Source organism: Pipistrellus hanaki (genome assembly GCF_964339955.1).
Source record: "Pipistrellus hanaki genome assembly, chromosome: 1".
NCBI classification, from domain to species: Eukaryota; Metazoa; Chordata; class Mammalia; order Chiroptera; family Vespertilionidae; genus Pipistrellus; species Pipistrellus hanaki.
In genome coordinates this window covers 152375160-152402585 of record NC_140503.1, presented here as the reverse complement: position 1 = coordinate 152402585, position 27426 = coordinate 152375160, and the positions used below count along the sequence as shown (strand labels likewise).

General features: G+C 36.0%; 1 protein-coding gene across 9 annotated transcripts in view; it reads left to right on the top strand.

Annotated features, from left to right (window-relative positions):
* The window catches only part of PDLIM5 (PDZ and LIM domain 5), a 194058-nt gene that overhangs the window by 119014 nt on the left and 47618 nt on the right, over window positions 1-27426 (top strand). For 5 of the 9 annotated variants that reach the window (XR_014796172.1, XM_084897143.1, XM_084897142.1 and 2 more), the window contains exons 6-7: window positions 8791-8963; window positions 9944-9980. Coding sequence is in view for 8 of the 9 variants with exons in the window: in XM_084897143.1 (XP_084753269.1) it covers window positions 8791-8963; window positions 9944-9980 (210 nt within the window). In the remaining variant the exon portion in view is untranslated. Of the gene's footprint in view, window positions 1-1487; window positions 1505-4959; window positions 4975-8517; window positions 8536-8790; window positions 8964-9943; window positions 9981-10610; window positions 11719-27426 lie in introns of those variants that run through there. The other 4 variants (XM_084897146.1, XM_084897144.1, XM_084897147.1 and 1 more) reach the window with 4 other exon arrangements.

Sequence of the window (27426 nt, the reverse complement as noted above, 5' to 3'; positions counted from 1 at the left end):
AAAGCGTATTATTTCAAACCGAAACTGTAGGCAGTGGTATAGTTACAGGATCTTCATGGTGGCTTCTTAGTCCATCGTCATGTGATTACTGAGCACAGGCCTGGTGCCCAGCACTGTGCAAGAGTCAGGAGAAAAGGGATCATTATGCATTTTGCATCTTTAACAGCCATCATTGGCAAATGGGTGTGTTTAAAAATAGCTTGATTTCAAATGTTGTCCAGATGTTAGGGCAATGAAAATTTGATTATTCTGAAAACAAATGTGGTGTCTGAAATTCTAAAACAAATTTGCAGTGCCCTTTCTCTTACTACATGTAAGATTAAAGAAACAAAAAATAGATCACACACTTGTCCATGATGTGTCATTTTGAAGGGTAGATGTTTTATGATATTTGCATTTCCTGTATCAGGTGCCAGACAGTTTGTTTTTAAATTACTGTCAAGACATTTTACTAATTATGTGATTATTAAATTTTCCATATTTTTATGTTACAAGAGATTTGCAACAAAACATTTTCAAAGTTGAGAATTGTTACTTTTTATTTAAAAGATAATATGTACCATTAATAAAAAATTTAAGAGTTTAGAAGGATGTAAAGCTCAATTCATGTTATCTTTTTCCTCAAAGCAAGAGGTCTTAGTTCTTAAGTGATTTAAAGTAACTAGTGCCCTAGCCAGTTTGGCTCAGTGAATAGAGCATTGGCCTGCAGACCAAAGCGTCCTGGGTTCGATTCTGGTCAAGGGCGGATGCCCAGTTTGTGGGCTCGATCCTTAGTAGGGGGAGTGCAGGATGCCGCTGACCCATGATTCTCTCTCATCATGGATGTTTCTATCTCTCTCTCCCTTCCTCTCTGAAATCAATAAAAAAATTAAAGAAATAAAATAAAATAGTTACTTTGCCAATTTGATAGACATCTCATCCAAATTTATATAGGATTAGTAAACATAAGGTACAAACAAGTGCTTATTAATTATGTACCATAACTGAGAAATAGTTATTCATCCTATCCAATATGAAATCTATGATTATGTTGATAGTTTCAGAATATTTCTTAATATGATGTCAGCATTCCTGTTTCTTATAAATAATAGTGAACAAGGCACTTGAAGAAGTTTTTAATCTTTCTTTAACATATGAAAATTATTGGTCTTGGCTTGCTACTTTTTTTTTTTTTTTTTTTTTTTTTTTTTTTTTACCATTCTCTGTACTCTACTTAGAGCAAAATGGGACTTATATTCCAAACTGGAAGATAAGCTGTTTTGCATCAAGTAGTGTAAGTGATTTACCTTTTCCCCTTCCATATGCCCTTGCATTATAATGGCCACTGCTTTCAAGGTAAGTCTTTCATGTATCCTTATTAATTTCAATTTCTTTGGACTATAATTTTTCCTAACAGTTCCTATGTGGTATTTTGAAGAACCTGGCCTTGGGAGATACAACATATAATGATATGGTAGTAATGTTTTTAAATACTTTTCTTTTTGCAGAAAACACACGTGACAAAGTTAGTATCTACATTACTGGAGAGGAAATATGGTGATTTATATATGAGTAAACAGCATGAATGCCCGATTTTTGCAAAATTAAGTTAAATTTTGCAAAACAGCTATAATTTAGAATAACCACATTTAGTCTTTTCAGTGAGTTTGGTTTGCATTGCTATGTGGTGGTGAATTGTTTTATAGTAATAGATATTAGTGTTTGACTTTTGTTTTAAAATATATGTGGGGTGTGCTGTGCAATGGCTAAAAAAAGTAATGCTTTGGGGAATTGAATGTATATCAGTCTATACTACTAGAAGACAAAGTAAAGGTAAGAGAGAAAGCAGAAAACATATACCACTAGTATTGGTATATGTAAGATTGAGTTGATTTCCAAATTCATATAACAAAACAAGTATTTTCCAGGTAAAGTCTCCAAGAACATTTTTGATTTTTCAAACAATGAGGCTGAAAGATTTAAATCTCTACATGTGCAGTTATGTGTCCCTGGATAATAGAAAGTCTATACACCTTTTAAATTAGTTAAGAGAAATAATTATCAATTTATTAAATGTCACAGGTAGTTGGCATAGACATTGGAAATCACTGTAGTGTAACTTAAAAATCTTGCTATTGTTTGTTGGTATTGACAGTAAACTGCCTGTGATTGCTAACTTTAAAATAGGTTACAATCATATTAGGTTAGAATTTAAAATAATTTTGTGTTAAGTTATTACTGTTGTGAGTTGTGCTGAAATTTCTTTATCATTACTCTAAGAGAGTAGAATTGGAAATATGGAATATCTTAGCTACACTCAAGAATTAACTGCTGAATTATTAGAGCAACTATATTCCAGTGTGGCTTTGGTCTTGCTAACTGAATAGTTTCACATTACATACACAAGAAATATTGCACACCAATGTGCTGGTGAAAAATCCCAAACTCTGATTTACTGTTTGTCTATTTAAAGTTAAATTCTTATGCACAAAGACTTTGATTAGTTACTAGATTCCAATGAAACAGTTTGACTTTAAAGGGGGGGCGGGAAATGAGACTTGGAAAATGAAATTTAAGCACTTAGGTTAAATATGTATTTCAGATTCAGATTCAGATGAACTTATTAGGTATTACTGTGCATTGTGGTAGGTGTTTCTAAATGCATTAATGTGATTTAATTCTCATTTAAACTGAATGCTGAGAAGTCACTCAAATTTCTCAAATCTGGCAGCTTGTAAGTGATAGAGCTAAGATTGGAACCTACTTCTTTTGAAGTCAAATTTCGGTATATCTTCTTCTATATCACCTGTTTGTGAACTCGGCTTATTTCTGTTACTTTGAATTCATATTTGTTTTTAATGATTATAGACGCGAAGCTAAATTGAGTGAATTGAGGCTATATGAGTACATAACATGCATAAACTCCAGTTGGGTTTGCTATTAGTTTTTAATAATGAGCATTGGAGGTATCTAACCTAAGAACACATCTGTATTTGTATAGTTTCAGAGTACCTTCAAATAAATATGTTAAACATATGCCCTTCAACCAGACTAAGGGAGAGAGAAATTGCAGTCCATTTCACTGTTGAAGAAAAGGGGCTTCTTTCTGTAGATTGCAGCTTGCCCAGGGCAGAGGGGAAGTGGGCAGCACAGGCAGGGCAAAAAGCCAAGTCATCTCACTGCCACAACGGCTCTGTGGTGTATGATGGGCTGTTCTACTTGGGCAAACTTTCTAAAATGCATGAAAATACTTGGCATATTCAAGTTGGCATTATGTTGAAAAACAATCAGCTCCTCACCATACTATAGAACATTCTCCCCAACTTCATGTTGACATACAACTGTTTCCCAAAACTTTGTAATTTCCCTACTACTTAAAACAGCAAAGCAGAGGAGGGAATGCTTTGCACTTGGGCTAGAGAAGAGTAAATATTGATAAACTGTTGAGATAAACTTACTCCTACATCCCACCCCATTCAGTGAAACTCAACCTCTCTTGAACTTATAAAACTGACTTTGACATTTGGGAATGTAGGCACATTCACAATCTTAATATTAAAACTGGTAGGAAGTTATTCTCACTATGTTTATAATGAATTATTAGTTACTCTGACTAAAACTCTATTGTGGAACGATTGATTAAACAGTGTGTAAAAAAAGCTAGAGTTTATACTTTATCTTCTCTGTCCTTAACGTAATAAGAATATATAGTTGACCCTTGCACAACATGGGTGTGAACTGTACAGATTCACTTATATGCAGATTTTTTTCTGTAAATATACAGTCGACTCTCCTTATTCTTATTTTTGGGAACCACAGATACGGAAGGATGACTGCATGTATTTTTCCATGCATTTTATATAAGGAACTTGAACACCTGTGGGTTTGGGTACCCAAAGGGGTCCTGGAACCAGTCCCTGGAGGATACCAGGGAACAACACAATTTTCGGGGACTCAAAAGTTATATTTGGATTTTCAACTGCAGTGGGGCTGGGGTGGGGTGGGGAGGGTGGATGATCAGCACACCTAACTCACATTGTTCAAGGGTTTTATTTTTTAAATGATTCTGTTAACTAATAGGCTATGTGAGTGAATTATGTTTTGAGGTTTTCCCTCTTTAGATCTTATTAATCTAGGTCCTTTACTATATAATATCAGACACACCTTTCTGGGTAAATAAGGTAGTTGGTAAGACCGAACTGGAGTTTCTGAAATTCAGATCTAAACTCCCTGGGATTTGCTTGTGATTGAGAGTAGTAGCAGTGGTGGACAGGGGAGAGTATGAAAATTGAATACTAATAGCCCATTATTTTTGACCCGTGCTTTCTGTATTTTTCACCATAATTACCACATTAAAAAAGTTAAGAAAATTTTCAAATAGTGCATAATTCCTAATTCAGAATAATTTATGTGTGATTACAGTTGCTATTACTATATACCACTACATATATTATGTAAAAATGTTTTTCTCCTAATCTCTCTGATTTAAAAATTATTCTAAAACAATTTGATTTCACATCTTACATCTAATAATTGTTTTATTCTGTGCTTTTTGTTGGGAACATAATAGGAATTTGGATTCATACTGAAATGAAACTTATAAAACCTAGAAAATTTAAAAAAATAATGGATCTTTCTTCGTATTAGTAGCTTGAGACTTGAGTTAGCAATGATATATAAAGTATTTTTTAGTGTTTTGGGAAACAAACAAAAACGCAGATAAGACTGTTGTCCCAATAATTGTAACAAAGTTTTGACTAACAGTTGCTCATTTTTATTTGTCTGTGCTTACGTGGTTATTTTGAAGCATGATGCTTGTGTAACATCTTCATATAAATTCATTGTTTTGAATTTCGTTATTTCATTTTTTCCTTTTCTTCTTTTTCTGGCCTCATCTTTGTCGATTTTACATCATCCTGGGAACATCAATGTCTTCTCTACTCTTTCACATTTGTGTGTGTGTGTGTATTTCTCTTTCAGTAACCCCGGCACCGTGTAAGTACCTAATCAGTGGTTCCTTTTGTCATTTTCATCATTGTCTCTGTAACTTTCCATCTTGCTTTCAACTTAACACCAGCAAATTTTGATAATATCTTCTCATAATAAGAATTTTCAAATATGTTAAGGAGCCCAGGAACATGTTTTTCATGCTAGAGAACTTCATATGAATCAGGGGTATGTGTACAGCACCCACACTTCAGTTAACCCTTAGGGAGATAAATAAATATTAGGTCTAGTAATATTTAATGTCGTTTTCTAATACTTTTTTAAAATCGAATTTATACAAACAATACAACAAAATTTAATCAACAATATAGTTGCCGTTGTTTTCTACTACTTGTGCCCAACGCTCAGGAAGCATTTTAATCCCTCTGTTGTAAAATTCTTGTGATTTTGATGCAAAAAATTCGGTCAATGCATTTTTGAGGCATTCTTCATTATTAAATTTTTTTCCAAGAAGAAAGTATTGCAAAGAACGAAACAAATGGTAATCGGAAGGGGCAATATCAGGAGAATATGCAGGTTGAGGGAGAACTTCCCATTCCAACTGGCGCAGTTTTTCAGCAGTGATTCTTGAAGTATGCGGTCGTGCGTTATCGTGGTGAAGAATTACGCCCTTCCGATTAATCAGCACGGGTTCTTTTTCTCTTAAAGCTTGGGCTAACCTTTCCAATTGGGCACTATACACTGCACTTGTAATGGTTTGGTTAGATGGTAAAAGTTCATAATGAAGAATTCCTTTAAAATTCCACCAAACACACATCATCACTTTTTTCGCATGCAAGTCAGGTTTTGGCGTGGGCTGCGGAGCCTCATTTTTGTCCAACCATTGAGGCCGCCTTTTCAAAGTAACATACAGCACCCATTTTTCATCTCCGGTAACAATTTGCTCTAAAAACGGCAAACGGTTTTGACAAGAGAGGAGCGAACTGCAAATTGTGACTCTTTGATTACAGTTGTTGTCGGTCAACTCATGAGGAACCCATTTTCCAAACTTTTGGACTTTGCCAAGTGCACGCAATTGATTGGAAATTGCTTTTGTGAACAATTTAAAGTTGTCGCAAGCTCTTGTTGGGTAATTTGAGGATTTTGCACCAAAAGAGCTTGAAGAGCTTCTTGATCAAAATTGGACACACGGCCTCGACCACTCTTCTCATCTAACGAGAAATTTCCCTCGCGAAATTTCTCAAACCAACGCTGGCATTTTCTGGCGCTAACTGCATCTTGACCAAGAGCACTACAGATGTTTTTTGCAGCCTCACTTGCTTTTCTTCCTAATTGGAACTCGTAAAGCATGCAGTGCCGAATATGCTCTTCATCCGCCATCTTCTTAGCCCTAGTTTTGCAACAAAAACCAAACCAAACACAAACTTTTTCAAGCAAAACTTGTTAATTGCACTTCACACGTTCTGTAGATACCACGTGTTTGAAGGTTATGTCAATACAAGTCAACGCCAAGCAAGATTTTAAACGAATGTTTAAAAACGACATTAATTATTACTAGACCCGATATTATACACTATGTATATTGTGAGAGTTGTAGTTCAGCCTCTCCATTTAGTGTTTTGTGTTTTGTGTGTTTTTTTTTTTTTTAAGATTTGAATAAACTTGCTGATTTTTAATGCCTGTATTTTGAAAAAATTTGCTCTTGCTAGTTAAGTTTTTAAATACTTAAAAAAAAATCATTGAGATTATTCTCTTTTTTAATCATAGTAATCAGAGTCTAGAGTTTGAAAGCTCGAAAAAAAAACTAAATTAATTCATATCATTTTAACACAAGACCTTTGCTGTGGTGAATGTCACAGAGGATCACAAGTGAATCACAGCTAAAAGCATTCTTAAATGGTTTCGTTTTACAATTCGTGGTGTCTTAATTTTACACTCTTGTTTTATATTTTTATAGAAAAATCCTTTTATAGACTATACAATAGTCTTATACCTGAAATTGCTGCCATTTAAGCATAAACTGCAGTCACTAATTACAGAGAAATTTAAAGCTATAAGTTTAATATTAAAATAAAGTTATTCAGGTAATTGCAGAAGTTTAAGTATTGTCTGCTTAGGAATTTCTATCTGCCAAAGACTGTTGTTATGAAGTTATCTATGCCTATTATTTTTTTAATTTTTAAAAATTTTGTCTTTTAAAAAGGATTTGGTTTTGTTCAATATTAGTAAAAGGTGTTTTAGAGATTTCACTTCTGGTATATTTAAAACATCATAAATTTTAGTAGGTATTACTAATTTTGTAGATAAATACTTTTGATGCTATTCATTGTATATGAAGATGATCCATAGTTTTAGAGCATGTATAACTAATAATTATTTTGGTAATAATAAGAGAAAACAATATGAAATAATTACTGTTAGGCACTGTGGAAAAACACTTTACGTACATTATTTATTCCTTAAAACAACCCATCAAGATAGATGTAGTCCCCATTTCTCAGATGGGAAAAATCTAGATTTGGGGAAATTAAATGACTTGCATTAAACACACACTGAGTGGAGGATATAGTACCTGAGCTTTTATCTTCCTCATTCTAAAGCCAGGTTAATGTTAATTCTATCATGTTCTTTGATGGACAAAAACACTTCTAGTGTACGGTCACAGTTTTGATAAGGTCCCTTATGGCAGTGGTCAGCAAACTCATTAGTCAACAGAGCCAAAAATCAACAGCACAACTATTGAAATTTCTTTTGAGAGTCAATTTTTTTAAATTTAAACTTCTAATGCCACTTCTTCAAAATAGACTTGCCCAGGCCATGGTATTTTGTGGAAGAGCCACGTTCAAGGAGCCAAAGAGCCGCATGTGGCTCGTGAGCCTCTCAGTTTGCTGACCACAGCCTTAGGGTAAAGGGGTAAAGTGTACTTTGTAAGTTCCCCAATATTTATGCTTTATTAAGAGAAAAATGAATGTTCTTAGCAAACTTTGTAGTTTACAGATTCCTTACACATTTATTATTTCATATAATCCTCAGAACAATATGACTTTGTATGTGATATTCTTATCTTATATATGAAAACAGTGAGTCCTAGTGAGATTGACTTGTCTAAAACCCCACCTCTGAAAAATCATAGAGCCAAGATTTATATGTGGGTCCTTTGATAAATATTTCATTGGTTTATCATATACCTTAGCTCTTCTTTACTATGCTGGTTCTGCACAGTCTTGTTAGGGATGAGGGATATCTATCTGTACACGTGAATGAGAAAATGACACCAAATTGCGTTTGGAATTGCTGGTTTGGCCTGTACTAAACTTCTTTCCTGGGTCTAATGAAGACATGGTCATTTAATTTTGTGAAAGCTAATACATTTTAGCAGCATATCAGTGTTTAGCAGTGGTTCTGAATGTAGTACATATCTGTGTTTTGTTAGGCAATAGATGAACAATATAAGTACATAATTTTAAATTGTTCTATTTTTACTTCTGTGGGTATTTAGATTTCTCTTTGTTTCCTTCTTTTCTTAATCTTCTCTTTTCCTTTTCATGTTGGAACTCTCTCTTCTGCTGCCTTCTTCTGTCACTTAAAAAGGAAAACCCCACCCAAACGGTAACCTTCCTGTTGAATAGTTGCTTATACTATTATATTAGCATATATGTGCCTTTTTTCTATTTAAAAAATTCCATCTACTGTATTTTAGAAGGGTGCTCTTAAAAAAAACTGAAGCTGTGTATGCTTGCAAAAGTAAAATATACAAAAGGAACACTAAGGATTAATATATGCATTATAAATAATTTCGCAGAAAAATACTTATCCTTAATATAGTTATAAAATTTTCATTCATTTTTTTCTGCCTAATCCTAGCCCACCGAGAAAACACATTGTGGAGCGTAACACAGAGTTCTATCACATACCTACTCACAGCGACGCCAGCAAGAAGAGGCTGATCGAGGACACCGAAGACTGGCACCCGCGGACGGGCACCACTCAGTCTCGCTCCTTCCGAATCCTGGCCCAGATCACTGGGACTGAAAACCGTAAGTGACTACCGAGGGACTCTCATAGATGAATGTTCTTTCCCATAGAGAAGTAGCATTTAGACCAGTGTTTCCCAAACTTCTCTCATGATGAGAATCACCTGGTGGAGTTGTTAAAACACAGATTCCTGAATCCCAACTAAGAAGTGCTAAACTACAATAGAATTTTTGAGAACATATAGGTAAAATTGCATACCTAACTTAGTGCTCTGTATATAACATCTGTCTTAGAGCACTAGTTAAGTATACAATTTTACCTATATGTTCCCAAAAATTCTAGTTTAGCACTTCTTAGTTGAGATTCAGGAATCTGTGTTTTAACAACTCCACCAGGTGATTCTCATCATGAGAGAAGTTTGGGAAACACTGATTTAGACAGATAAACAGTTATTAGGAAATAGTAGTTTTCTTGAGGCAGTTTGCTTTTAAATTATGCCTTACATAACATGGCTATTGTAAATAAGAAATCAGCCCAGGAGAGTTTCATTGAAAAGTGCAAAAGTATCAGTAATAGTAGTACTACTGATTGTAGTCTATGACCAGGTGATAAGATGATATAGATTTTTTTTTTTTTTTTTTTTTTTTTTTAGTGGCTCTGTACAACTTGACCATTTGTTATTGATCGGTGCATGTAATTGCTTGAATCAGCAATTTTCAACCCTTTTCATTTGATGATACACATTAACTAGTAAAATTCTGTGGTACACCAAAAAGTATGTTTTTTGCTGATCTGACAAAAATAATAGGTATAATTTTGATTCATTTACACCTGATGGCTGTTTATTGTGTTGGCTGTTGTCATTTTTTTTTTTTTTAAATTTGACAATCTAAGGAAAAAAAGGTCAGTGCCCCTGATCCAAATAGTCAGGTATTTCATGTTTTAAAAATTGTTGTGGCAACACCGGTTGAAGATCACTGGCTTAAGTGATTTTAAAGTTTAAAAAACTAACTAATATTGGATATCGCTTATTATATTTCAGTGAAAGAAGCTGAAACTGATAATACAAAGAAGGCAAAGTAAGTTGTCCGTTTTTTTTGTTGTTGTTGTTATTGTGGGTTTTTTTTGTTTTTTTTTTTTGTATATTGAATGAATGGTTTCCTTTCATGAATGGTCTCAGTTTGTCATTTGCATTTGCAAGTGTAATGGTATGGCATTTTGTTTTTGCAACCAGAAGCTAAGCATTTAACTGTGGTGCCTTTTGTGGAACTTAAATGTACAACTTACAGATTTCATAATTAATAGATATTGTCTGGATTTTATGTCTAAAGTTTCTTCTCTTTAGCATTGAAAGCATTGAAATAAGTAGGCGGGAAGGTGTGTTTGGAGTGTTTTGTGTGTGTGTGTGTGTGTGTGTGTGTGTTTTAACACTGTAGTCTATGAATGAATTCATGTGATCTTGCAGTCACTTTATTTTGGGTATAAAAATGGAAGTTCTCAAGAGGGCTCTGATAGTTAATTTTTGTATTTAAAAAATGCTCTCTACCCTTAAAATCTTTTGCTCTTAATTAACACAGCTTTGTGAAATTAAGCTTTAGAAGGCATGTTTTCTGCATGATGATCTTAGTGTAGAAACTTTTTCTTGCTCTTTCTTATGACTCTTCTATCACTTTTCTTTTTTTCTTTTTTCTTCTCTTCTATTTCCACAGGGAAAAGATACCCCTTCACGTGTTTAGCCCCAAATACACAAAATTACGTGACTGGCACCATGAAGTTTCAGCACGTGCTCTTAACGTACAGTGATTCATGAGCTTTGCCCCCTCAAGCAGCCAGCACATACCTTTTCATTCACTTTTTCTTTTCTCCAACTCAGAACGAAATCTGTATTAGATTTGCCATAAGAAAACAAAAGGACCTTTTCTATACTTTCCTAACCATTTCCTGCTGTTGTGAAAATGAGGAGGGTGAACATGTGTTGTGCTAGTCGGTAGCTCACAGATGTTAAACCAACAGAGCACATTAAAGGACTAGAGCTGTTTAGTGGATTTACTGTTATCAGAGTAGTAACCTTGGAAAAAGAATTATTTTCATAAGGTGAATTGGGTTAGTCATTTGAAGCAGAGGTGGGTGAGCAAATAATGTCGTTGTCTAATTTGGAAAATAGTTCCTTATGGTACTACCTTTCCTAAGATTATTTTTAAGTTCATTATTACATGATGTTCAGAGTGGGTTGTGAATTAAAACAAGAAGACTTTATTAGAATAGATTTCACTGTAGACTTGGGTATCTTTTAGAGCAGTTAATTATAATATAGGATGGCTACATGAAGAGAGGAAGCCAAGATTTGGCTCCCCAAAAAAGGAAAGAAATTTCTGCCCCTGTTTGCAGTGGGGAAAAATACACTGTTTGTTTGGTTTGGTTAATTTAAAATGTCATATTTTCTACCATAGAAAATATTTCTAAGCTGGTGGATATAATTAGGATATAGACAACTTCTAGGCATTAACTAGTAAGTGATAGAAAATATAGCTTTGCTTTGTTTCTAAATCAGGGGAGTAAACATAAAATGGATTGAAATATGAGTGATTTTTTCTGAGATATCTGAGAAACATTTCACTTAGTGATATAAACTATTGTGTGTTGCTGCTATTCCTAGTAAGCTCTGTTTTTTTTTTTTTTTAATACATTCAAACTAAATATCTGACCAGAAATGCTTTCTGTCTTGTAATATAATATATAATATTATTAGGTCTAAATGCAATACTAAATGCATTTTGAAGTTTGGAAAAGTATTGTAATAAAGTTGCTTTTAACTTAGCTTTGTACCTTGTTTTCTGTTTCCTTGAAGCTGATAACAATGTAGCCAAGATTTGTTAATAATGTTACTTGGGTAAAATAAAGAATTATCATGACATGTCACTTGGGAACCCTTCTAAATTCTTTGAGGTTACTAAAAGGTGAGTGTAGAGTACCATAAAGGCCCCTATTTAACGCGCGGCCCCTCCCCCTCCCCAATTGTTACATTATTTAACATATCTTAAGTATCATAGACTATGGCACAACCTAGAATTACTCTGTGTGGAAATGATTACTGAAGGATCTTGCCGTAATTCAAGGTTCTATTTTAATTTGTCCATGTTACTTTAATATTACCATTGACTAGGACAACTGCCTGATAATTTAGAGAAACTACATTAATGTCAGTTAGTGATTGATTACTATCTAAAATTTGGCCTGCTCAATGCATTTAAAAAATAATTATAGGCCGAAGCTGGTTTGGCTCAGTGGTAGAGCGTCAGTCTGAAAGGTCCCAGGTTCGATTCCAGTCAAGGACATGTACATTGGTTGCGGGCACATCCCCGGTAGGGAGTGTGCAAGAGGCAGCTGGTTGATGTTTCTCTCACATCTACATTTCTAGCTCTCTATCTCTCTCCCTTCCTCTCTGTAAAAAAATCAATAAAATATATTTAAAAAATAAAATAATTATAGTATTTATCTATGCTCTTTTCTTCTCTACTTCATAAGATATTAAAATGTCTTTCTTTTACTGCTTCAGTTCTTCTTCATATACTGTGGTGATTTTATTATCCTGACATCAGTCCCATTTATGTCTGAGTTTCTGGTTTCTATAAGAAATAAGGTATAGGTTTTCCTATACTTAATAATGCCTTATTGATCTCAAAAATGACATTTGAAAGAAGATAGAATCAAATTCTCATGAAAATTAATTGTGTGGGTAGAGTGAACATAGTACTTTCCATTAAGAACCAAACTTCTAGAATAAATACAGAATTGATAGAAAGAACTATTAGGAGAGTTTTTAGGTAAATAAAATAATGTTTCCCTTATTCAAGAGAAGAGAATTGTGTATAGAACTGTATTACTTGAAATTGGTGCAGATGAAAATAAGAATTTAATACCTTGTCCAGCTGAAAATTAAGTATTTTTTATGTTGCATTAAAAGTATAAACTTAGATAAATGGAATGGTCTGTATTTGAGTGTTAGGGTAAATGTTTAGCCAAGATCACAAAGGATATTCCTCTTGACCCTGTCAGAGGTTGAATTCCGAAACTCAGTTAATCTTCTGGGACATCTTATATTCCTAGCTTAGACACTAGCCACCAATTATAAAAGCTTCTTGCAAAAATATTATTGTAAGTCTAGTGGCCTAATTTATACCTTGTTTTTGTTTGTCTCTCTTGTACAGACTTTCTTTATCATAGGCTTGTTGTTTAATGTAAAATTGGGAAGTTAGTCTTAAGAATTTTCAACATTTTTTCCTTAAAAAAAATTTAACAGTCAGAATATGGAATGTTTCCCACACATTAGTTTTGTTACCTCAAAAAATACATTATTGGCGGGAGGGGGCAATGGTAAGATATGTGCACATATAATAATTTAATTTAAAAAAAAAGAAACCTTCAGAGAAAACATTAAAAAAAACAAACATTATTGCCCTAACAAGTTTGGTTCAGTAGATAGAGTGTCGGCCTTCGGACTCAAGGGTCCCAGGTTCGATTCCAGTCAAGGGCATGGTTGCGGGCACATCCCCAGTAGGGAGAGTGCAGGAGGCAGCTGATGTTTTTCTCTCTCATTGATGTTTCTAATTCTCTATCCTTCTCCCTTCCTCTCTGTAAAAAAAAAAAAATCAATAAAATATATTTTTAAAAATACATTATTTGTGGAAACAAACATATTCTTTTTTGGCAACATTATGACTTTTAAGAAGATTCAGAGTAAAAATATTTAAGCTTAAGAAAATATTACTATTAAAATAGTAGCAGTCCTTTTTTAAATTCAAATTTATTCAGAAATATAGAATGATTTCCTCTAGACAAATAATTTTATAATTGTGTTTCTGATGTGTATTTAAAATTCTATAAATCATAAACATTCATTGTCTGCATTCATTTCCTTACATGAGTAATTATTAAATATTTAAATACCAAGCACTGATATGTGTCCAGGATTCAGTAGTGAATAATAGATAAAAATATGAACAAGATGATACGAGATAATTGTGCTACAATTTTAGGCTCTACAGCAGTGGTTCTCAACCTGTGAGAACCGCTAGCAGGGTCGCCTAAGACCTTTGGAAAACACAGATATATACATTATGATTCATCACAGTAGCAAAATTACAGTTATGAAGTAGCAATGAAAATAATTTTATGGCGGGATCACCACAACATGAGGGACTGTATTAAAGGGTCATGGCATTAGAAAGGTTGAGAACCACTGTTCTAGATCCAGCGCTTTTCTTTCTTTTCCTTTCCCTGTTGATCCTACGGGCACTTAATAAGCACCCTCCATGCTGAACTCAGTCTTGATGTTTGCTTTCTGGGGAACCTGATCTGCAGCAGAATCATAACCTTTTAGGTCCACCTTGGGGCCTGGGTTGCACGGGTTCTCTTCAGTGTGGTTCTTGTCTTCATCTTCTCATCATTCACTCTGCCTTGGTCACCTGTCCCTTCTCCTTAAATCTTCAACTCAGATCGCAAACACCACTTAGGGACATAATTAAGTGAAAGAGATGATACCAGGTAAGTCAGCCTGAAAGTTGTATGGAAGTCAAAAGGAAAACATATTTGTTGACTGCATCGGAAGTATCCTGGAGTAATGAGTATGTAAAGGTATTTAGAAATAAAGTCAGGGCTTTAGGAATGAGTCAGTGAAATGGGAAGCTTTAAAATAGAAAATTAGGGTTCACTCTGAGTAAATGTAATGAACACTTGTAACTGGAAGGCAGCACTGAATAAAATATTACGATTTTGTATGTTATAATTTTCCATATGCAGCATTTTAGAATCAAATGTATTAGTCATTTATTTGTCACTTAAAACATTTCATTTGATCATCTCTGCTGTTTACATTCTTTAAATTTTACCTCTAGTTCTCTGGGAAGCGATGCTGGTGCTGCGTAGCCTTTGAGAACGTGTAGATAACACAGACACGATGAGGCCAGGAGAGTGCTCCTGAGGGACTGGGGGTGCTAAATGTAATGCTCCGAATCAGCCAACAGATGCGAGCATCATGCTGCTCCAAATGCCAGGGCGTGCCACTGAGAGCGGCACTGAGTGCGAGTGCTTCCTCTTCCAGAGGTTTTCTTGTTCCTTCCTAAAATGCCAGCCACGCACTGTTACCCACAGTGCACCACCCTCAGCAGTAGAAATCTTTTTACTTCTGAAGTTACATACTATATTATTGTCATCCTTTTTTGGCACCTCCTTTTCTAATTTGTATTATGGATATTTGTGTAATAGTATAAACTGGGAGGAAAAGGCATTCTAATAGGCATGGTATTTCTTCCTGGATGCAACTAGAGTTATGTAAGTAAAGCTCTGAACATTGAATATATATTATAATTCCATGTATATAAATAGAAATTTATTAGAAATGTATATATAAATACTAGGGGCCCGGTGCACAGAATTCATGCACTGGGGTGTGTGTGTGTGTGTGTGTGTGTGTGTGTGTGTGTGTGTATGGGGGGGCGGTGCCCTCAGCCTGGCCTGTGCCCACTCGTGGTCCAGGAGCCCTCAGGAGATGTTCGACTGACAGCTTAGGCCCATTCCTTGCAGGCATCCTCAGCGCTGCCATGGAGGTGGGAGAGGCTCCCACGACTGCCGCTGCGCTTGCCAGCCATGAGCCCACCTTCTGGCTGAGCGGTGCTCCCCCTGTGGGAGCGCACTGACCACCAGGGGCAGCTCCTGCATTGAGCATCTGCCCCAAGGTGGTCAGTGTGCATCATAGCAAGCAACCGGTCCTTCCACCATTCAGTCAATTTGCATATTAGCCTTTTATTATATAGGATAATATATAAATATATACAAATTCAATTTGAAAGTGGGTATTAGGACTGTAAGATTCATTTCTGGTGAACCACTTCTTAAATTAGAAATGTACTTTATAAGCTCAGGCTGCCATAACAAGACACCACAGACTTGATGGCTTAAACAACAGAAATTCATTTTCTCAGAGTTCTGAAAGGTAGAAGTCCAAGATGAAGATGTTAGCAGAGGTGCTATGTGAGGCCTGTCTGGCTTGCAGATGGCCACCTTCTCTCGCCGTGTCCTCGTGTGGCCTTTCCTCTGTGCACACAGCAGAGCTCTGGTGTCTGCCTTTTTGACAAGGACAGCAGCCTTACTGGGTCAGAGGCCTCCCGCTGTGACCTCAGTTACCTTTAGCTACCTCCTTTGAAGCTCTCTCAACATACTGTCACGTTGGGGTTAGGCTTAGGTCTATATAAATAAGTATATGGTAGTAATTTTATTTAGCAAAAATGTATATTATCATGACGAAAACATACTTTTTAAATCTTGTTTAAGAAGTGATAGGTTCTACATATAATGTGAAAGAAAAAAATGATAGGTTTTGATTTTTTATATGATTAAGAATTAATACTAGTGTATGATACAGATTTGCAGTTTTCAAAGATTTAAAATACTTACAAGGGGAAAGTGACTGCCTATCCTTTCAGCAGGAAAATGGTTTTAATCTAGTCCCCACTTAATATTACACAAAACTGAAACAGTTATGGGGGGAAAATATCCTCTTACAGGCTGCCCCATAGCACTAGATGATGCCCGCATGATTTCTAGCTGAAGGCTGTCAGAACAGATCTTAAGTGACTTCTTGAACAGAAACTACATAAATATTTCTAAGCATACTCTTTGAACGGTACATTTTTAAAAATTAGTGGCTTGTTCACAGATATCATACAACCAGCATAAAAGAGGTTAATGAAGACACAATTTGCTGACCTATGCCATGTCTTTGTTATTGCTGTGTTTCACAAATGCACTGGACTCTTGCTGCATACCCTTATTAAGACTCATGCCATTTGATTAAATAACCTAAAACTACTATCCTTTATAAGCTATGCAAAGAAATCACAAATCATTCCCTAGTCTCATATTTTCATGAGATGAGAATTTAACAATTGAATTTGTCCCAAAACAAAAAACACCAGTCCTTCCACAGAATAGTCTAATTTTATTTTATTTTTTTGTTAATGCTCACCTGAGGATATTTTTCCATTGATTTTTAGACAGAGTAGAATGGAGGGGGAGAGACACAGAGAGAGAAACATTAATGTATGAGAGACACAGGGTTGCCTCCCCACATGCTCTGACCAGAGCCAGATCAAGCCTGCAACCAAGGTATGTGCCTTTGGCTGGAATCGAACTCTGGACCCTTTAGTCCATGGGCCAATGTTCTATCCACTGAGCCAAACTGCCCAGGGTGCACAGTCTTATTTTTAAAAATAAAAATAAAACAATATTAGCCAAATAGAATCTCTTAGCTGATATTATAAAGCAAAGTACTTCACCAACCTGGAAAAAAGACCACAAGACAAAATAAAAATGGGTATATAATTAAGTAATAATTTTGTCAATTGTAAAATGTGGAATATTTGTAATTTACCTCCTTTCATTTTTTTTTCCCTGGTGGATTACACTATGCAAATGCTGGTTTTGTGATTATCATGGAGAGGTCGCCATCTATTGAACATAAATAATTACTACACTTCCTTATGAGAATAGTACTTTAAAATTATTGAAGCAAGAAACATAGTTCCTATTTACCATATACAGTATATTTTCACACAGAGTTGTTTAATTCTCTGCTTAATTATGGAAATACTCATGTACATTTCTCAAATTACATTGGAAATACTACCACATAAAGATTTTTTCACAAAAATCTGTGTTTGTAATATGCAAAAATTGACTTTCATAGTCCAGAATATGCACTAAGTTTCTTAGAAGTTTTATCAGATCAGCAACACTTCTTTTATAAGTGTTGTTTGGATAAATTCTGTCCACTTTACCTTTAGAGAGATAACACAACAAAATTATTTTATTGAATTAAACCAGAAAATAAAAAAATCTCCTTCTTGACTAGAACTCAATATTGAAGACAGCTCCTGCAGTTTACTTTTTTTAATTAAAAAAGAAAATCATAACTTAAAATGAATTAGGAGCACTGATATTAGGCAATTTCTACCATGATGGAATGCTTAATTTTCTACTTTTTGCCACTATTCAATTTTAATACTTCAACCACATTGAAAGTTTCAGAAACCCAGGTTTTTCTACCTTTATGTTATGTGAAAATGTGTTATAATAATGTTAAGATTATTATAAAAGAAAATTAAAATTATATTACATAATATAGTATAAAACCTATGACAGGTATGTATATTTTGGCATCTTTATTTTTCTTAGTCAAATTGAAGAACTACTTTCAAATTAAATTAATCTTAAAAGCATCCTCAACTGTCCATGTCTCCTCTTTTGTATTTCTCCATTTTATATCTATTAACAACTATATGCTGGGTGCCTCTTCTATGTCCAACTTTATTGATGGGTGTTCATTTCCCAGATGCAACTAATTAATTACTCCTGAAATGTCTGTATTTATTTCTTTAACCAGAAGACTGTGTTAAAGCTAGGATGACACTTCTGCAATTTTTGAGTTAGTGGAACACATTTATTTTGTCTTAACATACTTGAATTTTTTAGAAAGAGATTAACATACTTTAATTTTTTAATATATTTTTACTGATTTCAGAGAGGAAGGAAAAAAAAGAGAGAGAGAGAGAGAGAGAGAGAGAGAGAGAGAGAGAGAGAAACATCAATGATGAGAGAGAATCTAGTCGCCACTTAATATTACACATTAATATTACTAAACATACTCCTGCACGCCCCTGACTGGGGATTGAGCCCGTAACCTGGGCATGTGCCTTTGACCAGAATCAAACTTTTGACCACACGCCGATGCTCTATCCACTGAGCCAAACCAGCTAGGTCCTTTAATTTTTTATCCCAATATCCTAAATAGTTCATCAGAAAAAAAATGTTTGAGAATATTTCTGAAAGATTTTAATGGCGTCAAGTAGTTGTATATCACTACTTAGATAATGGATGAATTTGAGGTTTTCATACAAAGAAGCAACACTTTTACACTCAAACAGAGCATTTGCCTAGAGCACTGGAGTCAAACATCTCATTAAAATCAGCAAATCTCTTAGCAGGGATATTGAAGCAATTCTACATGAATGTTAGAAAATGTACACCCACACATACAAAAACAAACAAACTACACACACATTTAAATGTGGAAAGTAAAACAACCAGATAATGTTAATTCGGGAAATAAAAAGTAATACACTAATGTGGTGATGTCCAGGGTTGTTATGAAATTAGTAAGTGTTCATTGTGAAAGATATAACTAAGCAAATAAAAACCACCCCAAACGGGAAAGACTTTGCTTTATTTACATTCTGGAGGGAATTGAAGCCCCAGTAAAAAGTGTTTTGAAATGAACTCTCCGTAGTCTGTTTTTCTCAATGATTTAAAGAACTTACAAGTGGGATTTGCTAAGTAACAGTATGTGCATTAAAAAAAAAAAAAAAAAAAAAAAAAAAAAAAAAAAAAAAAAAAAAAAGCAACCTGGAGAATGGGAAAGAAAATAAAGAAATAGAAGACTGGGAACAGGTAAATGTAGTACTGATTTTCAAAGGAAAAAAAAAAAAGGTTAACTTTTAAAACTATAATTTGAACTTGAACCTGGAAAAAAGTTTAGAAGGCATTCTTAAGAAGCACGGCTAGGAAGCATAAGAACAGAAGGCAGACTGGTCAATACCTAAAATTAAGTCCTCACGAAATAAATGACTTCCAACTTCATTAACCCATTTTGGATAGATTGGGGAAGTGCTAATTTTAACAAGTTACCAAAAAAAGACTCAAGTTTAATTGAATTTAAAAATGAAATGAGGCTAATGACTGTCAGGTGTAGATTTCTATCAGGTTGAGGAAATGTAACCAAAGGATATTGTTTAAAGGTTCAGTCAGCGACTTGGATGAGGAGCCCTGCCGCTCACTGCCTACATTTGTGGGTATCCTGAAGTAGGAAGGAAGAGCATGCATGTTCCATAACCAGCATATTGGAAGCTTAAGACAGTGGACCAGATCTAGTTTTTTAAAAACAGAGAAAGTGAAAGAAAGGAAAAGAAAAGTTTGATACGGTTATATACAGTTTGTATCAAATCATTCTAACTTTCGTGGGACATGAGGAGGGAGAGGGGGGAGATTTAGTTAGCAAATACAACTTTTTTTTTTAATTATGGATTTTAGAAGAAAATAAACCCAATATGAGTTAGTTGTGTGATAAGGCTCCTAAAATTATAAGGCAGGCCATAGTTCTATCCCACACTAGCACTAGGAAAATCTCATCTGGCATATATTATGTTTAATCCTTGGCATTAACCTCTGACAATTACATAAATAATTTCAATAAAATAAACTGAAAAATCATGAAATAATTAAGCTGTCTCTGGTCAGAGAAGTTATATGAGTAATTGATTTTAGCTGTTTATATGGGCTAGCTCCTGGCCCTAAATTCATAGCCATGTCTTCTTCTTCCCCAAACATTCTCCTTTTATCTCAGGCCTCATAGACTAGCAGTGGTCTCTGTGCATGTTTATTACATATAAATATATTATACATAATAGATAAATCCAATAATTGCCTTGGAGGTTGTGTTGAGGGATTCAGATTCTTATTCCAATTAAATAGGAAGCCAAGTATAGGATTTTAATCATGAGAGTAACATCTGGTGTATGTTTTTAAAAGGTCACTCTGAATACTATGGAAAATTGATTGTAAGGGAGAAATAATGAAAGCAGGAGAGTAGTTCTATGTATTCCTTTAGGTCAGGCAAGAAAGGATACTGGGTTAGGCTGTGGAGGTACTAATGGAGATGTAGAGAATTGGATGGGTTTGTATTTTGCAGGAGTGTGGAAATATCAGGGGTTGTGGGGTAGATAATGGGGTATTGCTGAGTCAGCGAATTTGGTAAGAATTAATCCAGTCAATAAAATTGGTAAGAGTCAATTCATTATAGTAAAAAAGCTAATAGAATCAAGAGGTAGAGGAACAAGTGAGGAAAAAAGAGAAGGTTCTCCAAGTCCAGATCTTAGACATGTCATACTTGTTGATAAGATAGTAAAGATTATGAATTCTGGAGTTCATGGCTGAGGTATTGCAGAATTAAGATAACCTAGGAATTATGGTTGAGGTGAAGAAGTCAGAGAATTTAGCAGTCAGTGATTCAACGTGATAACATTAAAGTCAGCAAGACAGATGATTGGAATTGAGTAAAGAGAAAGGCAGTGAGCTGAGGGCTAAAGCAAATAGGTGAGGTAGAGGCAAGAAAATGCACATTAGCTAGTGAGTTGGATAGTCTGATGATGGAAGCCTCAATGGAATTGGGATTTTAGAGTCAAAGATGACTCATAACGTTAGAAACAGTAATGAGGGGGAGCTTGTATCACCACCAGGTTTATAAACGTGTGTGATGTGGGAAAAGGGAATCTCTGAAAGGAATTGCAAGGAAGATGTAGAATGATAGAGGGCTTTTGAGGGCTGAGAAGAATGCGATATTGATCAGATTAGGAGATGCACAAAACAGTCAAAAAATTAGAGTCCAGGAATGATAGGTGACTCAAGGGGTTTGCATCTCTGGTTGTGCAAGAGGCAGCTGGTCGATGTTTCTCTCTCATCGACGTTTCTAACTCTATCTCTCTCTATTCCTCTCTGTGTAAAATCAATAAAATATATTTAAAAAAAAAAGATTTGCACTGTTAAAACTGTACTCTGCTAGCTGAGTCCTAGATGTTACTCTAGGACAGGGGTCAGCACACTTTTTCTGTGAAGATCTGGATAGTAAATATATTAGGTTTTGGGAGCCATAAATTCTGTCCCAATTCCTCAGCTCTGTGCATGGTGTGAAAGTAGCCGTAGACATATGGACGTGAATAAAGTTGGCTGTGTTCCATCAAACTCTATTTATGGATGCTAACATTTGAATTTCATATATTTTCATGAGTTATGAAATCTTTTTATTGTTTTAAACCATAAATCACTCCTAGATCCCAGGACATGCAAAGCCAGGTGGTGGCTGAATTTGGCCTGAGAGCCAGGTTTTCTGACCCCTTTTAACTTTTTCTGCTGTGCCTTTTAAATGATATTTTAGTTCTACCACAAAATTTTACTTAAGTTGTCTACATTTTTTCAACACTGGTAAAGGTTTGATCAATGCCAAATAAAAAATGGGAACATAACCTCCCTTTTTTTTTAATTTCTTTACATTATTATTACATTTTCCATTTGAAATCAGTTTAACATGACTGACCAATTCTATTTTTTATTCACAGGCTTTTTATTTGTTAATAATGGGTAACACTCTATGTTTCCTGTTCATTTATTTCTTCCCATAGTATTATACTTGGTGCTTTCTCCTTTCAAACCTCACACTGAATTTTCATCCTTTTTCATACTTGGTAATAGTTCTCCTAAAATTTAATTTTGGCATTCAAAAGAAAAACAAAGTGAAAAATACTAAGAGTAACACAATTATAGGCAAACAATTTGTGTGACTGGAGAAAATATTCTATTTACAGTAAAACAAACAATATCCATATAATTCCAATTCTACAAACACAACATTCTGACTTGGAATGTTGCTTTTTGTGGTGTGCTGGAGAGCATTTCGGAGTATGTATGGTACAGACAGGTCGGGTACAAATTCCATCTGACCCTTACTGGGTATATGATATTGGACAACCTACTTTCTTAGAGGCGAAGTTTCCCTGATGCACGCAAAATACATAGTGTATGGGAATTCCCATCCACCTTTCTTCCCCTGTAATCATAATCTTTTATCAGATGGAAGTAACATGTTAAAAAAATTGTGGGGGAAAACAGCCTGCATTTGGTAGTGGTGAGGGTATTAGTTTTGGTTTTTAACATTATACAGATAGAAAGTTAAAAAACACAACTAGCAGTTTCCAAAAATAAAAGCGATGTGCAATAAAAGGTACTATAGATGATAAATACCTGCACTTTTCATTAATATTTCCTTTGCCCTGTTTATTTTACTTCTGAAAACTTAGGTTTGACAGTTCTCTGGAAGAACCACCTAAGAGTGGGCTTCACCCACCGGCAGCTCCTCAGGTTTTAAATAGCCGTAGCCAAGTAGCCACGCTTTCTAAAGTGACTACACATTCTAGGTAGAGTTTTTTTTTTTTTCTTCCTGGTGTGTCTAAATTTTAATGCTGGTGATGAAATGAAATGCTAAACCTGTTTGACTAAAAAGCAAAAGAGATCATAGAGTACAGAACTGACATCATTAATATGTAGACAAGGAAGCTTGGCACTGAGCCCTGGAACACCGCTTTACACTGCATTTGTATTTTTCACTTTTTGTTTAGATTTAAGTTCTAATGTAGAATCAGGAAAGCTGTGCCTTTTATTTATTCACTGTGATTTGGAAAGTCAACTTGCTTGAGTTTGTCATAAGTCTACTTTAACCAACAAACACATCCACCTCTAAAAAAAGGGACGAGCCCTAACTGGTTTGGCTCAGTGGATAGAGCATCAGCCTGTGGACTGAAGGGCCCCAGGTTCGATTCCGGTGAAGGGCATGTACAATACCTTGGCTCATACCCAGTAGGAGGTGTGCAGAAGGCAGCTGATCAATGTTTCTCTCTCATTGATGTTTCTAACTCTCCCCCTTCCTCTCTGTAAAAAATCAATAAAATATTTAAAACAAACAAACAAACAAACAAACAAACAAAAAGGAACAAGAGAGATCATACATTCCAGGTACCCAAATATATTCTAAAGGTATTCAGGTTAATTCTTCTTATAAGCTTTTGCTGGACTCTGCTGATACTAAGTTCATTTGTGTTATTACTAGAGGCCCGGTGCATGAAATTTGTGCACAGGGAGGATCTGTGTCCCTCAACCCAGCCTGCACCCTCTCCAATCTGGAACCCCTTGAGGGATGTCCGACTGCCTCTTTAGGCCCCACCGGGATCGGGCCTAAATGGGCAGTCAGACATCCCTCTCACAATCCAGGACTGCTGGCTCCCAACTGCTCGCCTGCTTGCCTGCCTGATTGCCCCTAACTACTTCTGCCTGCCAGTCTGATCACCCCCTAATCACTACCCTGCCAGCTTAAACAACACCTAACTGCTCCCCTGCTGGCCCAATTGTCCCTAACTGCCTTCACCTGCTGGCCTGGTAACCCCTAGCTGTCCTTCCCTGTAGGCCTGGATGCTCCCAGCTGTCCTCCCCTGCAGGCCTGATTGCCCCCAGCTGTCCTCCCCTGCAGGCCTAGTCCCCCCTAACTTCCCTCCTTTGCTGGCCTGGTCACCCCCAACTACCCTCTCCTGCAAGCCTGGTCCATCCCAACTGCCCTTTCCTGAAGGTCTGGTCTCCCCCAGCTGCCCTCCCCTGCAGGCTTGGTTGCCCCCAACAGCTCTCCCCTGCTGGCCTGGTTGCCCCCAACTGCCCTCTCCTGCAGGCTTGGTCCCCCACAACTGCCCTCCTCTGGTTCCCCTACAACTGTCATCCCCTGCAGGCCTGATCCCCCACAACTGACCTCCCCTGCTGGCCTAGTCACCCACAATTGCCCTCCTCTGCTGGCCACCTTGTGGTGGCCATCTTGTGTCCACATGAGGGCAGCCATATTTGACCATATGGAGACAGCCATCTTGTGTGTTGGAGTGATGGTCAATTTGCATATTCTTTTATTAGACAGGCCTAGAGGCCTGGTGTATGAAATTCATGGCCTGTGCCCTCTCACTGTACAGGAGCCTGCAATCAATCACCCCAAAGTGGTAGACCCCCACCCACCCATCTGGGCTCCTCAATGGATTGCCCCAAAGAGTTAGGCCGGAGTAGTGGGTGGGGAAGGGGGTCCGGCCTCTGCACCGTGTGGAGCTGGGAGGCCTTGTCACACAGAGCCAGGACCCCCAGGCAGGCCTCACAGTGCGGAGCTGGGGTACCACCTCCTCCTGGCTCTGAGCGTGGAGCTGGGAGGAGGTGAGACTCCCAGGCAGTCTCCATGCAGCACATGTAGCATCAAGCCCAGCACACCTGTGACCCTATAAGGGCATCACGGCGTGATGACTACTTGGGCTTCTATTAGTAAGGATTGTGATACAGTAAGATGAAAGAAATTTCCTTTTCTTCCTAAAGGAGAAGGATAATTTAGCTGATTTGTCTTTTAGCTGATTTTTAAAAATAGATTTATGTTTCTGGTTATTATTCACTCCCCCAAATAGTAGCCATTGCCTCAAAGATGCAGAGTAATTGAGAAACTCAAAGTTGCATCACTTGGTAACTTTATTCTTCCACTTTGCATGCTATCCTGCTCTGCCCCTGACAGCCTCTTTCTTTCTCGTTTCTGCCCCATTCCTCCTCTCCTCGCCATGCACAGCAGTTGTTAAAACATGGCCACATAGTTCAATTAAAGTGCAGACTTGCTAAAAAGTTTATACCTACACTTGAACAAATCTTCATAACTTTAAAAAAAACATGGCTTGCCACCATTTCTTTAATTTGACTACTAATGGCTTATAAAATTGTAGCCAAAGGAATAAGGAATCATGGATTATCAAAAGCTTCTGACAGGGAGAAGAGATTTATGTCAACCTCAGTTTTCTACATCTGAGCTCTCATTAACCTGGGATGGATTTGGCACATAATTACTTTGTGTTGGAAGTAGCCACTGTCATGAATTCTGTCAAAAGTAGTCATAGTCTATTGAGAATATCCATTAATAACTTGTAGATATAAATGAAGAAGAGAGGTTACAGGTTTTACACTGTGCAATTTAGACTTTCTTCTTAATAAAAAAGAAATTCTCAATTCCAATTTGATAATCGAATTTGGAAATCATTACAGCCCTCATGATGGAATGTTCATTCCTTCCTGTCCAGGTGTCTGACCATTTTTCAAAGACCAAAGGAAAATAATTAAAGTTTTAAGTAATAAATGTCCTGAAGATAAAACTTCATACCAGCATTTTTAATCTTTACAGAGAAAATTGAAAATAAATTATCAACATCAACACAGAAGGTGCTGTTTTAGTCTTAACTACTTTTTATTTTACAAAGGTACTTGCCCTTCCCAAACAGCTTTACTCTCAACCTTTTAAACAGTTATTTTTTATTCATATTATTATGCATTACTGCTTTTGAATAGGTAGCTGATGGTTACCTACTTCCCCTGAAAACACAATTCTCATTAAAATGTCAGGCTTTGGGACTGTGTCATCTCTAAGGTTAGACCCTTTCTGGAGAGACAGTTTGGAATGGTCGACACAGCCTTTCTTCTTTCTCTGCTCACACTTCACATTTAGTTTATTTTCTGCTTAGTTGTTGACAACTCAGTCTTCAAATGTTTGCTGTTATGTGATATTGATTTAATTTTAAATAGGATTAGAGACAGTGAAAAATACATTCATAAACGTTTGTACCTCAAAAACAAGTTTTATGGAGGATTCTAGTATATCAAATGTTAATTTCAGGGGGGGAAAATCACAGCCACAATAAATGACCTGAACTCCTATTATCTTTCTGACATGTCACACCTGTGTATGTCTAATTATTAATATAGAATGGTTCCTCGCTTATCTTTATTATGCTACCTCTTCTTACTTTCCTTTTTGTTCCTCTTCTCTGTTTTTCTCTGTTTCCCTACCTATCCATTTAAGCAGCTCTACAAGAAACGTGGTGACAAGTTCCTTGGAAGGTTTCCAAAACTTTCCTGCCTTCTCTTCTCCTGCTAGATACAGTGCTGCGGTTCTGAGCAGCACAGCCGCTCATGTGTCTGCTCTTCTTGCTGCAAAAACCAGGTAGAGCTGTGTGTACAGGGTGTGTCTGTTGTGATGCCAACACTTTTCACTGCCTTAACACCTTACATCAAAGAATACATCCCCTTGGTTATGAGATCATCACCATATTGTCTAGGTTGTGTTACAGATTTTGCTTTAAATCATCCTTGAATCTTTTTAACTGCCATCTGTCTGTGATACTTAACAGTTATGTAGGTTATTGCATGTTGTGTGCCTTGTTGACTTTGGGGATGTTATAATTTGTAGTTTTTATATCTTAAACAGAATCCGGTACAAATAAGTATTTTAAGTTTTTACTGGTTTTATCTTGTCCCACAAACTTACTATATTTGAGAGTGATCACTATTCTTTGTAATACTCCCAGTAAAAGAATAAAAGATTATTGTTTTGTGGGGTTTTGTTTATACATAATTTCTAGTGTCTTTTTATAGCAACAAATGCTTTTAAGATTGCATTGATAAATGGTGAAAATTTAATCTACTCTATATTAATGAGTATAATAATCTAATACACTCTTAGCCCTCTTTTCACTCTCTTTATACTGCTTAGTTCTGTCTCTATCTCTCACTGCTTTTTGCTATTGGTAGTGTGATTTTCCAACTTAAAAGTCTTTCTAACTGCTCACCAGGCTCTCCGGTCCTGTAAAGTATCATTCACTCCTGGATGCACTTTGCATCAGTCCTGTTTCCAAGTCTTTAGCTTTTTCCTATCTCCAGCCCTCGAGGAAATCGACTGGCTCTGTCCAGGTTAAGAAAACAAGGTACAATGGGAACAGATGTCATAGTGGTGGTTTGCTGTAAAAGACACTTTCT